This window comes from Paramisgurnus dabryanus, chromosome 17 (genome assembly GCF_030506205.2).
Source record: "Paramisgurnus dabryanus chromosome 17, PD_genome_1.1, whole genome shotgun sequence".
NCBI lineage: Eukaryota > Metazoa > Chordata > Actinopteri > Cypriniformes > Cobitidae > Paramisgurnus > Paramisgurnus dabryanus.
The window spans coordinates 22,813,166-22,826,450 of record NC_133353.1 but is presented as its reverse complement, the minus strand read 5'-3'; the positions used below and the strand labels follow the sequence as shown (position 1 = coordinate 22,826,450).

The 13,285-nt window shown below is 37.7% G+C and overlaps 1 protein-coding gene across 1 annotated transcript; it reads right to left on the bottom strand.

The window, feature by feature from the left end:
• Positions 1–1,878: 1,878 nt before the first annotated feature.
• On the bottom strand, positions 1,879–12,403 carry entpd5a (ectonucleoside triphosphate diphosphohydrolase 5a). Its single transcript, XM_065288624.2, has 13 exons — positions 8,541–12,403; positions 7,789–7,868; positions 7,276–7,419; positions 6,737–6,812; positions 6,168–6,203; positions 5,970–6,058; positions 5,814–5,893; positions 5,655–5,716; positions 5,457–5,558; positions 4,317–4,460; positions 4,166–4,222; positions 2,893–3,008; positions 1,879–2,650 (listed from the first exon to the last, which is right to left on the bottom strand). The coding sequence occupies exons 1-13, from the start codon at positions 8,818–8,820 to the stop codon at positions 2,567–2,569; spliced, it is 1,350 nt and encodes a 449-aa protein (XP_065144696.1). The 5' UTR covers positions 8,821–12,403; the 3' UTR covers positions 1,879–2,566.
• Positions 12,404–13,285: the final 882 nt, after the last annotated feature.

Below are 13,285 nucleotides of genomic sequence, written 5' to 3'. Positions count from 1 at the left end.
TTTTTATATGACAATATGTTATTTTAAACCCATCTGAAATCATCAATTACCCCACCCCCTACAAACTACAGAATTTCTGCAATTTCCTGCCCTTGAAATGTTCAATTAATCATCTAAATCATCTATCTGTATGTAATTCCTTTTTTTGAGGTCTTATAATTCTATTTAATATTATTTATGAATAACACATTTAACCTATACCTCCCCCTGGTTGTTCTATTTTATTTTGTGTGTTTTTCATACTCTTGTTGTTATTGTTATAATTTGTCATTTTTGTTATCTGTACATTGTTTTTGAATAGAATCATTTAAAAAAAAACATAAAAAAATGGCCTACTTACAAGTAAACAACGCAAAATAATTTTCTCGCGATAATTGACAAACACTCGCGATGACCGTTTCGTCACTTGTAATAACTGGCGCGAATAGTCGTTTATCCTGTCATGTATCCAAAGTAACTGGAGAACTGTAACCTTTGATGAAGTTTGTGGATTCTATTACCAAAAGGTAGGCAAAAACATTCGTATCTAATATCATTTATTATTTAAATGCCTCGATAATTTCTAAGCAGTTTATTTTAGCGCAGTTCTATATATAGTTTAATTAACGCAGTTCTATTGTGAATATGACTCAGGCTATGTTAATATAAAGTCATGTTATGGAAGTCAAGCTGGACTTATGTAGCTATACAATGATTAGGTTAAAAAAAACTAAGGTTTATTAACGTAAGTCTGTAAATGTGTTTTTATCTCAAATAGTTTTATATAAGAAAGTCAAAAACAGATTTCAGTTTCAAACTTTTTTATTATTCATACATGTACAATAAAATCACTTCATATACAAGATTAATTTGAAAAGCATAGCCATATTTATAGCATTTGTTGCAGTTAATACCTTAAAAATGCATTGTTGTACATGATAATCGTTCATAAACACCACTTGTGGCAAAGTTAACCATACTGATGAGGCCATTTGTTGATATAGTAAATACCTATAAATCATATTTTTGTATAATGATGTTGGTTTAGAGATGTTCTTGGATTAACAAGAAAAGTAACAACAATGCCACACTGTAATAAATATTTGTACAATAATTCACAAAAGCATGTCATGATGAAAATTGACTGAGTAAAGCCTGTTAAATCAGTCAGGGTATCTACAGGGGTGTGCACATGTAACACTTAAACAAGTTAACATTTCTGGAAGACCTGGTTCCTTGCAATGCTTTACACCTAAGCGTGCCTGCACAACGATAGTAACCTAAATGTCTACCCCCTGGTTTCACAGAAAAGGCTTAAGACTAGTCCTAGACTTAGACATACGTTTGAGCTCTTTCAACTGAAAATAACTTGCACTGACAGATCTTAAATATGCCAAGATACACACCAGTAACACCTTTTTCTAAGGCGTGTCTATAAGAGATGTTTAAACATCTTAATTTATTTTCTATTCCTGGCTTTAGCTAAGCCTTGTCTGTGAAACCAGGCCTATATTAACCAAACCAAGATCTAAATGTTACAGAGGGTGCATGTTACCATATTGCATTTAACAATGTTTAATTAGTAAATTTAGGTTAATATACAGTACCATAAAGTCTTAATTATTAACTTCCAGCCAGTAGTCACTTGAGTTACATTTAAAGTATTGACAGAATCTTCAGAATCCTACCATGTGTTTTTTTTAATAAGTAGAAGAAGAAAGCACCATACTGTATGCCACTTAAAAAACCATGGCTGGTTATACCTTGGTTGAAAAAGCCCCTGTAGCATTTCACTAAGAGCAATGTCCATCTGAAGATATTATAATCCAATTACAGGTCAACTTTCCATACCTTCTCAACATAAAAATATAACCAAAATAAATAACTCATTCATTTACACCACTCATGTATTTATCAAATTAGTATATGGTATTATTTTGTTTCTATCCCTACTTGAAAAATTCTCTTCATTTTGAACTGTTGATCCCACATAATATTCCAAAACAGCACAAATGGCTCTTACAGCTACATTTAAAGTGTTATGTGCTAGATAGAATAAAGGCACTAAAGACTTAGGGAGTATTCAATATAATTGACGATACCCTAACAGAGGACTACACTAGTGTACAAGCACTGCTGCTAACAAAAGACAATAGACCGTTTATGGATGCTATACTACCTCACACAAGGCTTTTTACAAATATCACACTGCACACTACCCTGCACAGCAACATAGATCGAGCTTAAACAGCTCTGATTGGTTGCGTTATACATTGAAACTTTATCCAAAGTAGACATCAACAGTATATTAGATGAGAGACAAAAGAGGAAAAAATGTAAACATACAGTAGAAGTAGCAGGCTGGCCTTGCCATCTGTACATAAATAACACAGTAAATAAGAACAGTTTTTGGGGGTTTGATTTGGGATGTAATGATGGAGAGTGTGGTGGTTTAGGGGTGCAGTGCATATCTGAAATTCACTGAGGAGTGTAGGGTAAAAGGTGGTGGGGTTACTTGATTAGGTGAGGTGTCCTCCTTCTTGGTCCCTGTGCTCCTGTTACTGCTTATAGCCAGAAGATCGCAGGCTTAATGAATGTTAAGATTGTGCAAGTGATCAAAGACAGCACCGAGCGCCCAGCTTGTTTCCACATTATTCACCTTTTTAGTAAGCTGCAAAGAAAACGTTAATAAAAAGTTATATTCTTGCCTAATTTGTGGTACGGTAATGACAATCCATAAAAATAGCGATCTCCGACTGCCAAGGGATGTTAATTTAGGTTCGCAATTTACTTATGTACACAGAAAATGGCAAACAGGTTTGAGACCAATTTTAGATCCCTCCCCACAGTGTATTTCCTGTTAACTTTTAGTTTTACCTTTATATGTTCATTATTTGTACATTTTCCACTCACCTGCAGAACAGTGGTGTCCTTGAAGCCGAATCCCTCTTTTAGTAAGCAGGTGATGTAAGTCATGTCCATGCACAAGTAAGGGCTGACTGCACGATATTTGGTCATCTTATTGCACACTTGAAAAAGAAAAAAGTACATTTGTAAAAATTTTGTTAAGCTATGAGGCTTAAAATGCAGAGATCAAGCATTATACTGTAGCGTAATGTACAAGGCATTCAACTGTGTACCCTCAAAATCTAACCCATGACCTTTGCCCTGCTAACTGAATACTCTACCAGTTATGCCATAGGAATGTTACAGTTACGTCTTGGCATGAGAAGTTAAAGGTAGAGTATAGACTGTCCACTAAGGCCCTTACTGGTGATTGACAGCCCAAGGTTTGTCGGAGTCTGGGAAAAATTACAAAAGACGTTGAGGCACCAGCGCTGTGTATGCCCCAAGCGTCTGGCACCTCTTTGTGAAACAGCTCTTCACAATGTTTTGTTTTTCCTCAAGCTGACACGCTGATTTGTGAAAGTTTGGGAAAAGGGGACGGAAAGGTGGAGAGTGTAAAAGAACTATTTCATATCCTCAGTCGTGCACATGTACTATGTGCCAAGCCACGAGAGGGGACAAGCAGCGCCAAGTGTTCCCGCACATGGTGTGACATTAAGACCTGTCTGCCTTCAGTTAGATACTGGGCATTAGGTGTTGTCTCTCGGTCAGTGAAGAAAGGGGTGCCCACAGGGCTGCTGCCATGGATTACAATTTCGCCAAGCTTGGTTTATCAAGACTATGCGACAGTCTCATCGTACAAATGAAAGCCTTACATAAGACGCCAACTCATTCCCCCTAGTGATAAATCTTTTTCAAAGACATTTATAGTTTGACACATTCTTTCGAATGTGACAGATTTCCTGATTCCATTTCAGTTGTCAGACTGGCCAATATGTGTTCATTGTCCTCAGCAACATGTGCACCTATACTATACTTCACATTCTGTGCTGTATGACAATGCATAATATATTCCTCTATTTGAGGTGCATGAAAAAGCTGAGATAGTGGTTCGGAGGGTTTCAAAAGATGATGAACACACACAGGCAAAAGTATTTGTGTGGGAGAGGTGCAACCCGTGTTTATGTGGTGGCAGAGCTATCATTTTGTGAAGCCAGTGTGATTGTCGAGAGCCTCAAATGCAAATAAGCACAGAGGGTTTATGTTTGTGCAATGTGTGCGGCAGGACTTTGACCTGCATGTGCTTTGGAAGATTGGAGAAAGTCATCCAAGGTCTTACCTTCTTTGGCTCTCTTTTTGAAATCCCTGACTTCCACAGTACCACCACGAGATCCGTCTAAAAGATTGAGACAGTCCGTTTATGTTCCGTTAGAATGTAAAAAATAATGAACTTCTTGAGGCACACTTATTCCAAATTTAACCCTACTCACCAATGAGACCAGAATCCACAGCTCTGTCATAGTAATAGGAAAAGGCATAGAAGACACTGCTTCCCTTCACTTCCAAAGGCTGATGCACAATCCCTTTCACTACACGCTGGACTTCATGGTAGCACAGCTTATACCCTGCATAACCTGAAAATAAAGTTGTAGAGTATGAGAATAAAATTTTAAATTGACATTGTCATCTCACCAATACATCTTATTGACACAGATGGCACTAATAATATCTCCTTGAAACATAATCTATCTGACCAACAACAATCAATCACAGTTAATGAGACTATGCTAACCCTAACTCTTTGCTTGATATTTGTGTCACTCCAAAGAGAAACCACAGCATCTTCTCTGTAGGCTACGCGTTAGTTAGTTTTATGCGATGATGTTGTTCGTGTCGAAGTGGAATTGCACAGTTTGCAGTGTCAGTGTTACGACTTGCAGTGCAGTTGTTCACTACTCACTGGTATGGGTTAAATGAAGGTTAAATTTCGAGTTTGGGTTCCCATACTTTGAATGTGGAAAAATGCATTTCAGGAGATTGCCTCCCTTCTACATAATGAGGTCAATTTAAGGGATTGCCACAAACATTTCAGGAAGAGGTTTCCTCACAGAAAGCTCTAAATAGGCAGATTTCATATGGTCTGGAGTGAGCTCACTGGTATGTCAGCTCTACCAGTCAGAAATCATGTGGACTACTCAACAAAGCCCCTCATAGCTGCTATTCTAGACCACAATGTGGTGTGCAGCCAAGATCAAGCTGCAAGCAACATGCAGTAAGGCTAAATGCCAAACATCTGACTAAACTAGTTACTTTTGGCTACATGCCTCATGAATCATTTAATGAGCGAACTGACTATTTTCTCTCACTCTACAGTAAATGTTTTGTTTGCTATTTTGGTATTTTTGTGAAGCTTAGAATGACACTAAATAGACAAGACCAGAGTGAGGTTGAAGTTTAGTGAAGTCAATTTTATAGTTACATTGTAAAACCTTAAATCCAACATGAAATATCACTCACAACTAAATTTTTATATAATATGGTCTATATTTCCAAGTATAGGATTTTTTTTTTAAATCAAAACTTGATTCGATCTTTCGGAAGTAACTAAAAGTAATTTTAAGACCACTCACCGTCTGGGTTTCCACTGACTTTGTATGTAAGTCCACCAAAGGACCACTCTTCACTGAATTTTTTGGGCAAGCAAGAACTTCTAAAAACTTTCCAGTCAATATCTGATGGTTAAACATTGCCAGAGAAAACAGCGAGATATTAATAACCATCCATTTTGAAACATGAAGATTAAAAATAAAAATACATTTATTTATTACCATCAGAACCGAGGGCACCAAGAGTTGCTAGTCGAGCTGCAAAAATTCCATTTCCGAGATAACTACAAATGACATGAGAGAAAAATGGCATATTTTACACTGCTTATAAAATTCCTGAAATTACGTTTTTAACAAAATGATCGAAACAAGTTAACTGACCTGTGTGTATAAAGCTCATAAGTGCTGTTAAACATGTTGAATCTGGCAATATAGTCTAGTGGAGCATTCAGTACAGTTCTCTGTGAAAGAATGGAGAACAGTGTCAGTTAAGGAAATATTTTTCTAGGACTGTGGGTTTGTTTTATATTATCATACCTTTAATTTTGGTAGGAAAGTGATCTGTGTTGAGCCTCCACCCAAATCTAAAATCCCAACAGTTCTTCTTGTTTTAGCATACAAATGACCTGCAATACAAAAGTTTAATAAACAGTGTTACTTTGGAGTTATGACACAAAAAAACACTAATAATCACAACAGTTTGGCAAAACCTTATGAAAGTAACCAATACTTTACCTGTCAGGAAGTTTACTGTAACCCATGCCAAGACCCCTGCAAGAGAGAGAATCCATTCTATTAAGATTCTATGTATCAACTTATCACAGTATTTTAGTAGTAAGCATCCATCACCAATCTTATTATGGGTATTAGGTAAGAAAGTAAACCTTTTGAAAGTACTGACACCTTTACATGATTATCAAACAGACATATTCTACTGTATATGTTCTCCAGGTTTTTTTTTATTAAAAGTAATATCCTGTTATAAAAAGTGTCTTATATTGGGGTCATCAAGGACTAGCCTAGGTAATCAGACTGTCTGAGATGTAAAATTGGCCACACCTCATAAACAAATTTGATATTGCATTTAAGTGAATGTGAACTTAAATGAAAAAATTTGGATTTTATAAAGAGTGTGGGAGGCTTCCAGACGAGGCTTAATCTAGACAGTTATATTATAAAACACTGGGGTCAATATCACAATAACAGACACAGAGGAAACCTGGTGTCAAAGGGTTCACTAGAATACATCTAGGCTTCATTGTCTTGAATGTCAAAGGACTAGATAAGAAAAATGTTTATAGTACCCTCATTGGCACCATTCATGATGGACACGCTGTTGTTTGGCACAAAGAAAGGAGAGTCATCAAAGACTTCTTTCACCTATAGACATAAAGCAGAAATTGCATTAAAATTTCATGTAATGTATTCTGAAAGTTCATGACTCGTTTTCCTCTGAAATATGTAAAGGAATAAAATAAACCGCTTAGTTGTTACAACTTGAAAATGCAATTGTTGTATGTTTTTTAATCTGAAGTCAAAATGAGTGCACTGAATCAATCTTGGGCAAATTTGTCTGAAAACTGTGCAAGCTGAAAACCACAAGTGTGGCCGGTGTGGCAGAGTAGAAAATGATAATTCAAAAGCCATTCGGTTCCCCGAGGCTCCAGACAGCCTCAGAACAGCTGCTTTTGCACAATATTTGTTTCTCTTCTCTCTCACTTCCTGTATTTCTTTTTCTCTGTCTTGCACACAATGTGGTTTGCTTCCCTTTGGGATGGTCAGTTTCTCTAACGAAATTGTCTGAGAAAGCAGGCAAGGAAGTGAGAAAGCGATGAAGCCTTACCTCATTCAACAGGGCTTTGGCTTTTTCTTGAGGCAACAAGCGCAAGCCTGCAGTGGCTTTTAGAACCACAGGTGTCTGTATCCATAACTGCTTGGGAATTGTCTTTTTTGCCACTTTCAGCAGCTGCCTAATAGTCTCTCCACCCTAGGAAATAAACATCAAACATTATTTATTTAGCATAATTCTTTAAAATGAACTCAAGAGAAGCATCCTTTAAAATTTGATATGTATTGTCTTTAACATTTCATTAATCTGATCTACAAGTAACCTTATTTTAAAGAGATATAAATTACTATGGTGACAAACTACACTGCTGTAATGGATAACTGCAAAGTCTAGATTCAAATTCCACACCGCTAAGTATAGCTTTTCTAGTGTTTTTCATGACATTGTAATGGGAAAAATGTAATAAAATATATACTTCCTCTGTCTGCATGATACTGTTCTGGAAAAACTTAAAGCTATACAAATTTAATAGAAATACCATGTTCATAGATGAAATTAGCGGCTTACCACATCAGGCTTATCCGCATAATGTGACAGTCCAGGCTTGACGGCATGATACATCTCATTGTCCAGCACTGGGAGCTCAACTGTGGGACAGACAGAAATGTCAGAAGACAATTTAGAAGGTGCACATTAGAGATGGACTGTAAGAAGCTCTAAAGCTTATTTTGCATGAGCAGACATGTTTGGTTATTGTATGTTTACCACAAATGGCGACCACTAAGATTTTTCCAGACAGACAAATTAAGAGTTTCTGCAGGCTTAAAGTTTACCTCATCAGGCATGATGCCATGTCTCCACTTGATGGGCATTTAGGATTACTGCATTATCAGCCCAAACCCATAATCTTTTAACAGATTGCTTAGGGTTGCAATTTATTAAATATAACTGCAGATGCCTGTTACCTATCTTTCCCTCTTTTTCTCTTCCCACACTGTTGCCTGTACAGCAGTAGTGAGTAAGCCCACGCCAAACAGACACTTTAAGCAATCATACTATTACATACAGCCACCTTAGAAAGGTTGCAGTGAGAGGGAGAGAGAGAGAGAGAGAGAGAGAGAGAGAGAGTTGGAGAGGGCAGCCGTTCACAGAGTCTACAAGGCGGGACTCTTCAAGATCATTCTGAGTTCATGGTGTAGACTACTCTAAAGCATGGATGTGAATGAAGACAGTTGGACCTACAGATCTGTAGAAGTATACAAATTTTAGCTCTGAGAAAAGTATCTGGATTTCTACATGCAAAAAAAAAGAGGACATACCTGGGTCTTTTTGAATGAACTTGTAAATGTGGATACGAGTGCCACTGCTGCCAGCATCGAACATGATTCCATAAAAGGTGCGACTGAAGTTGACCGGTCGGGGTGCAACTGCCTCTGCCATCACAGGTACTTCTGGTGGAAGCTGATTGTCCATGTTGGCTTGGTGATTGAACGCACGGTAGCGGTTGTACATGTGGCTGTTATATGTCGCCTCTGCCAGGAAGAACCCGGCGAAAAGCCACATGGACACCGCCGTCAAGAGCAACATCTGCTGAGACATGGTTTCTCTCACCCACGCTGGCACTACGAACAGCTGAAGGCTTGAAGGGTGGTTTCTCCAAGAAGTGACTCAAGACTTTTTACTGATGAGGATGTGTTTGCTGTTTTTGCCCGGTCTTCTTGAGAAAAAGTCTTGAAGGTGTACAGATGCAGTGTGCAGAAAAGATGATGAAGGAGGGAAGAGAATAAAGGTGCAGAGAGTTGGAAAGAGGGTGAACAGAGAGACACACTCGGGACTGGTTGGTCATCTGTTTACAGTATATAAAGACATAAGCACTTGGCAGGGGGCCATGCCAAACAGGAGCATCCACCAATCCTGAGCCTCGCCATCACAAGCCCTCTGAAATCCATCCTCCACCTTCTCCTCCCCTTACTTATAAAAATGGACATGGGATACCTGCTAAACAGTGCAGTTTCTTTCACGTCAATTAAAGATGGTTTAATTGGTAGTTAACCCCTTGTACCCTCCCCCATCATTTAAAGTGCAATAACTGCAAAAAAAATTTATTTAAAAAACTAAAGCGAGTATATATTAAGACTTCAAAACCAGCTGGGTTGCTAAGAGTGAATGCTTTCTTTTAAAAATACATTTTATGGGCGTACTTAATTAAAACTTACAGCTTTGCTTTCTACTTACGGCCGGTTTGTTACTTCACCACTCTTTTCTTTCTTCTAACAAGCATTTAAACCTACTCATGCAAGCTACCATTTGATGCAACAAGCTTCCTTTCCAACAATAGTAGTGATATCATGAACTGGCTTTCATCTTGAAGTCCGATTAACAGGTTTCTTATGACTCTGGATTACACATTAAATTATTCTTATCCAGTGAATATGAGTTAATTGTCTTGTAACTTCTTAAACAGGACTTTTTCCTCCTTTGTTCATTTTAAGAGAGGTGTAAAGCCATGTAGACATTATCTAATTTATTGTGGGACTGTGTGGCAAGTGTATAAAATGTCATTATTATAATAAAGTCTCAGGAGCTGAAATATAAGATGCACATGAAGCAAAGCTATTACGTGTTGTTTTCACATCAGTGGCCGGATATTTTGGCACGGCCAATTGTAAACTTCAGTGTCCGTTTACTTTCAGTGCCCACAGAGTAGTGGAAGATCCTGTACCAAGGACACCTAGGGTCAAACTTTTGGACTCAAACACTGTGAAGTTCTTGAAAGACTACTGCAACTAACTTGACAGAAATTTTGGCTCAATAATGGAAAGTGTCTTTAAAATAAAGCATTTGTAAATTGATTGAAGGCTTATTCACCATTGTCTCTCAATTAGATTTTCAGTTGGACAAAACTTATTTACAGTTTTTTTCCAAAAAGAGTTTTTTGTTGAATCACTTATGCGATTTCTTTATTGGTTCAAATAGATCAAAAGCAGCTACTGTAGGTGTTTGCAAGAAGACACTGTTCAAGACCTCATATGAACTCAACAGTAGAGGGGGTTTCTCCGCCCGGTGAACCTTGGCAGTGCAACAAGGTTTGCTAAACCGTTTTGCGCAATTCTCAAGAATTCAGTCTTCACAGTGGGATTGCATTGCTATGACATGTCTTTTTCTCTCTCACTTGCAACTAATGAAAGTGGTTCACCACACATCAGTTTAAGAATGACTCTCTCTGCCATTGCCGGTGAGACTTAGCAGGGAACAGGGAAGAGCAGAAATAAGAGGTGGTGGAGCCCAGTTTGTGATTTTAGAGCATAAAGAGGAAAGGAGAAGCACAGAGTGGACATAGGGAGGGGGCCAGGGTGGAGTTTGGCAGTGTCTGTGCTCCCATCATGCCATTCCAGTCCCCGGACAGTCGGCTGAGCAAAGCAACAGTTCCAACGTTGTAATTTGGAACTAAAAATATTACACTTTCTTTCCTCTTTCTCTTGTTTTTTCAAACTGCGGTACCCCATTATGGGCTTTTCTCCCGTGCCAAGCATGCATGTGCAGGCCCTCATATTGACTTCTGACCATTTAAAAGAACACTTTCAGCTGTGCCAGGGCAGCAGTATAAGGGCACCATGAGCTTATTTAATAGGTTGCCGGCTACTTAAGTATAATAGAAAAATACTCCTGCATGCTTCTTGTGGATTACTGTTTTACAGTTATGTTTTTACTTGACAATATGATTCATTTTATAGCTGCATTGCAATTCAACGCATTCTCAGTTTCTTCATCCTTTTCTCTATGCTTTTCATCCATCCAGTAGTTATAATTATGTTCCTACATAACTAAAGACAATTACGGACAAGGCCGCATGTATATCCATGGGATTATCACAGTACATCATAAACAATATTTATGGCATAAAGCAAGGCAATTACAGTACACAGTTTAACTGATTCAAAACCAGTTGTGCAATGTGGACTATAACAAGTTTAGCCACAATAATAATTTGGAATAATTGGTTGCCAGCCCATTAAAATGTACAAAGCATGCACAATATACCAGAAAATAAACACTTGGAAAACAATAGACTGCTCTACCAGTGCATGAATCAAAACATGTGACAACAAAATTGTGAGGTTTTACCATGCTCAAGTGAACTGAAATTAAATGTGTTATCCATAAAAAAAGTTATAAACAGTAATATTACAATTTTCATCTCTAATTTCTAGGTTGCAAAACAATGCAAGTTTAATACGATGTCTGCAAATGTAATTTGAAATTATAATGATCGGGTAAAATGTTTGAATTTTGAATTTACAGCAAATAATACAATGACTACAATTGTTGAGAAGCATGGCAGCAAGATATTGTCAAGATACTGTAACAATTTACAAAACAATACCTGTACAAATACAAAAACACATATTTTGTAGACAAATTCAGCATTTATAGGATAAAGCTTATGTTGTTACATTATGTTAGCATACATTTATGGACCCCCCTTGCTTTGTAAACTAATCTTACATTAAATAGCAGCCACGGAAATGCCATTTTTGTGGGTGTCCTGCCCAAGAACTCCTATTGAAGAGACCATAACCTTGTAATTACAGTTTTGATGATAATGACAGCTTGAAAATGTTCACAGTTATTTGTATATGGTGGGGGGAGGGATGGAAGTCTGCTTTCATCTCTGTCATAGCAATTAGCTTTAAATTTAGTTGCCTAACACACATGAACCTAAAGCCAAGAGCCGCTATAAGGTTACAGTAGCTACACCCTGACATTTTGACATATGTTCTTTTGGCTTTTCCTGCCTGTGGAATGTTTTATGGATACTCTCCAGTTTCATCAAAAAGCTGAACAGAAATGAGTAGCTGGGAAGCCGGCATCTGACTTGAGTACAAGGCATGCGATCCGAGGGTGGTGCTGCTGGATGGATTCGAAATTGTTCTGAGCTAAGTTTACAGTGTTTTAAGAGGCTTTACCCCGGAGAATCTGCTAAGTCAACGGCAATTTTGTTTAAATTGTGTGGCCAGTCCACAGCTTATGCAATACTTGCTTATAGCTCAAGTCTGTGTGGTGGCTGAATGACCTGTCAATCATTGCTGAAGTTCTGTTCGGGAGTACGGGAAATAAACCCAATCTGCTTATATAACCCTATGCACCCATGGTTACTCTTCATCCCACATTTCTTTGGTCGGCGAATATCACATTCTGCTTTGCAAACAACAGCATCTGTGACCCCCCCCCCCTTCCAAAATTTACTTTATACCAAACCTGCACATTGGGGTTGGATTACTGGCCATTATAAAAGCTATAGTCTATATTTAAAATAATTTTATACTGTAACAGTTGGATTATTTAGTTATTATATAACTGCATGCAAGTAACTTTCAGTCACCAAATTTACAAAACTGCACACGTCACAAAAATGCAGACTCATCATGATTTTGTTCTCATATATTTGACTTTTGGCTTAATAAAAAAAAAAAAATATTGTATGTGTCACTGCTTGACCTTAAGAAGTTTCCACTGTAAAGAACCACAGATGCACAAGTGATAGATTTTTTTCTTCTAGAATGCTTGTCCTGTATTTGTAGAAATGTAGAAATCTGCCTTTAAGAAATCTATCCACATCTGCAAGACTATATTTATTGTTTACATATATTGAATTTCAAAATACGTGTTCTATGTGCAGTGCAGTTATATGTTTCTCACATATCTCAAAATCAGGTGGTCGCAAATGACAAATTAAGCTTTAACATGCGGCTGGGCAATGTGGCAAAAATTTTTATCTTCTTTAAAGTTTGTCCAATAAATTGGTAGGATCTGGATCGTTGTTGCAATTTCTTTAGCTTGTTCGGTATGTGGGCCAGTAAGCTTGAGGTCATTCTACATCTTTCATCAGGGGCCAACACTGAGCAACATAATGAGCAACAGGAAGGATTAGGGCTGTCGCGGTAACCGCAATTTTGTATTACCGCGCTACTGAGAAGCGTAACCGCATGGATGACAAGTAACCGCAACAACCGCGCTTTTCACATAAAATTCTTATATAGCTATGCCCTTCTTGTTTTTCACA

What these genes read in the sequence shown, in the direction of transcription:
- entpd5a (XM_065288624.2), bottom strand. Translation starts at nt 8,820, where the DNA reads ATGTCTCAGCAGATGTTGCTCTTGACGGCGGTGTCCATGTGGCTTTTC. An exon ending in ATGCGGATAAGCCTGATGTG is followed by an intron (nt 7,420 to 7,788) that starts GTAAGCCGCTAA and finishes TTTATTTCCTAG; the next exon opens with GGTGGAGAGACTATTAGGCA. An exon ending in CATGAATGGTGCCAATGAGG is followed by an intron (nt 6,204 to 6,736) that starts GTACTATAAACA and finishes TCTCTCTTGCAG; the next exon opens with GGGTCTTGGCATGGGTTACA.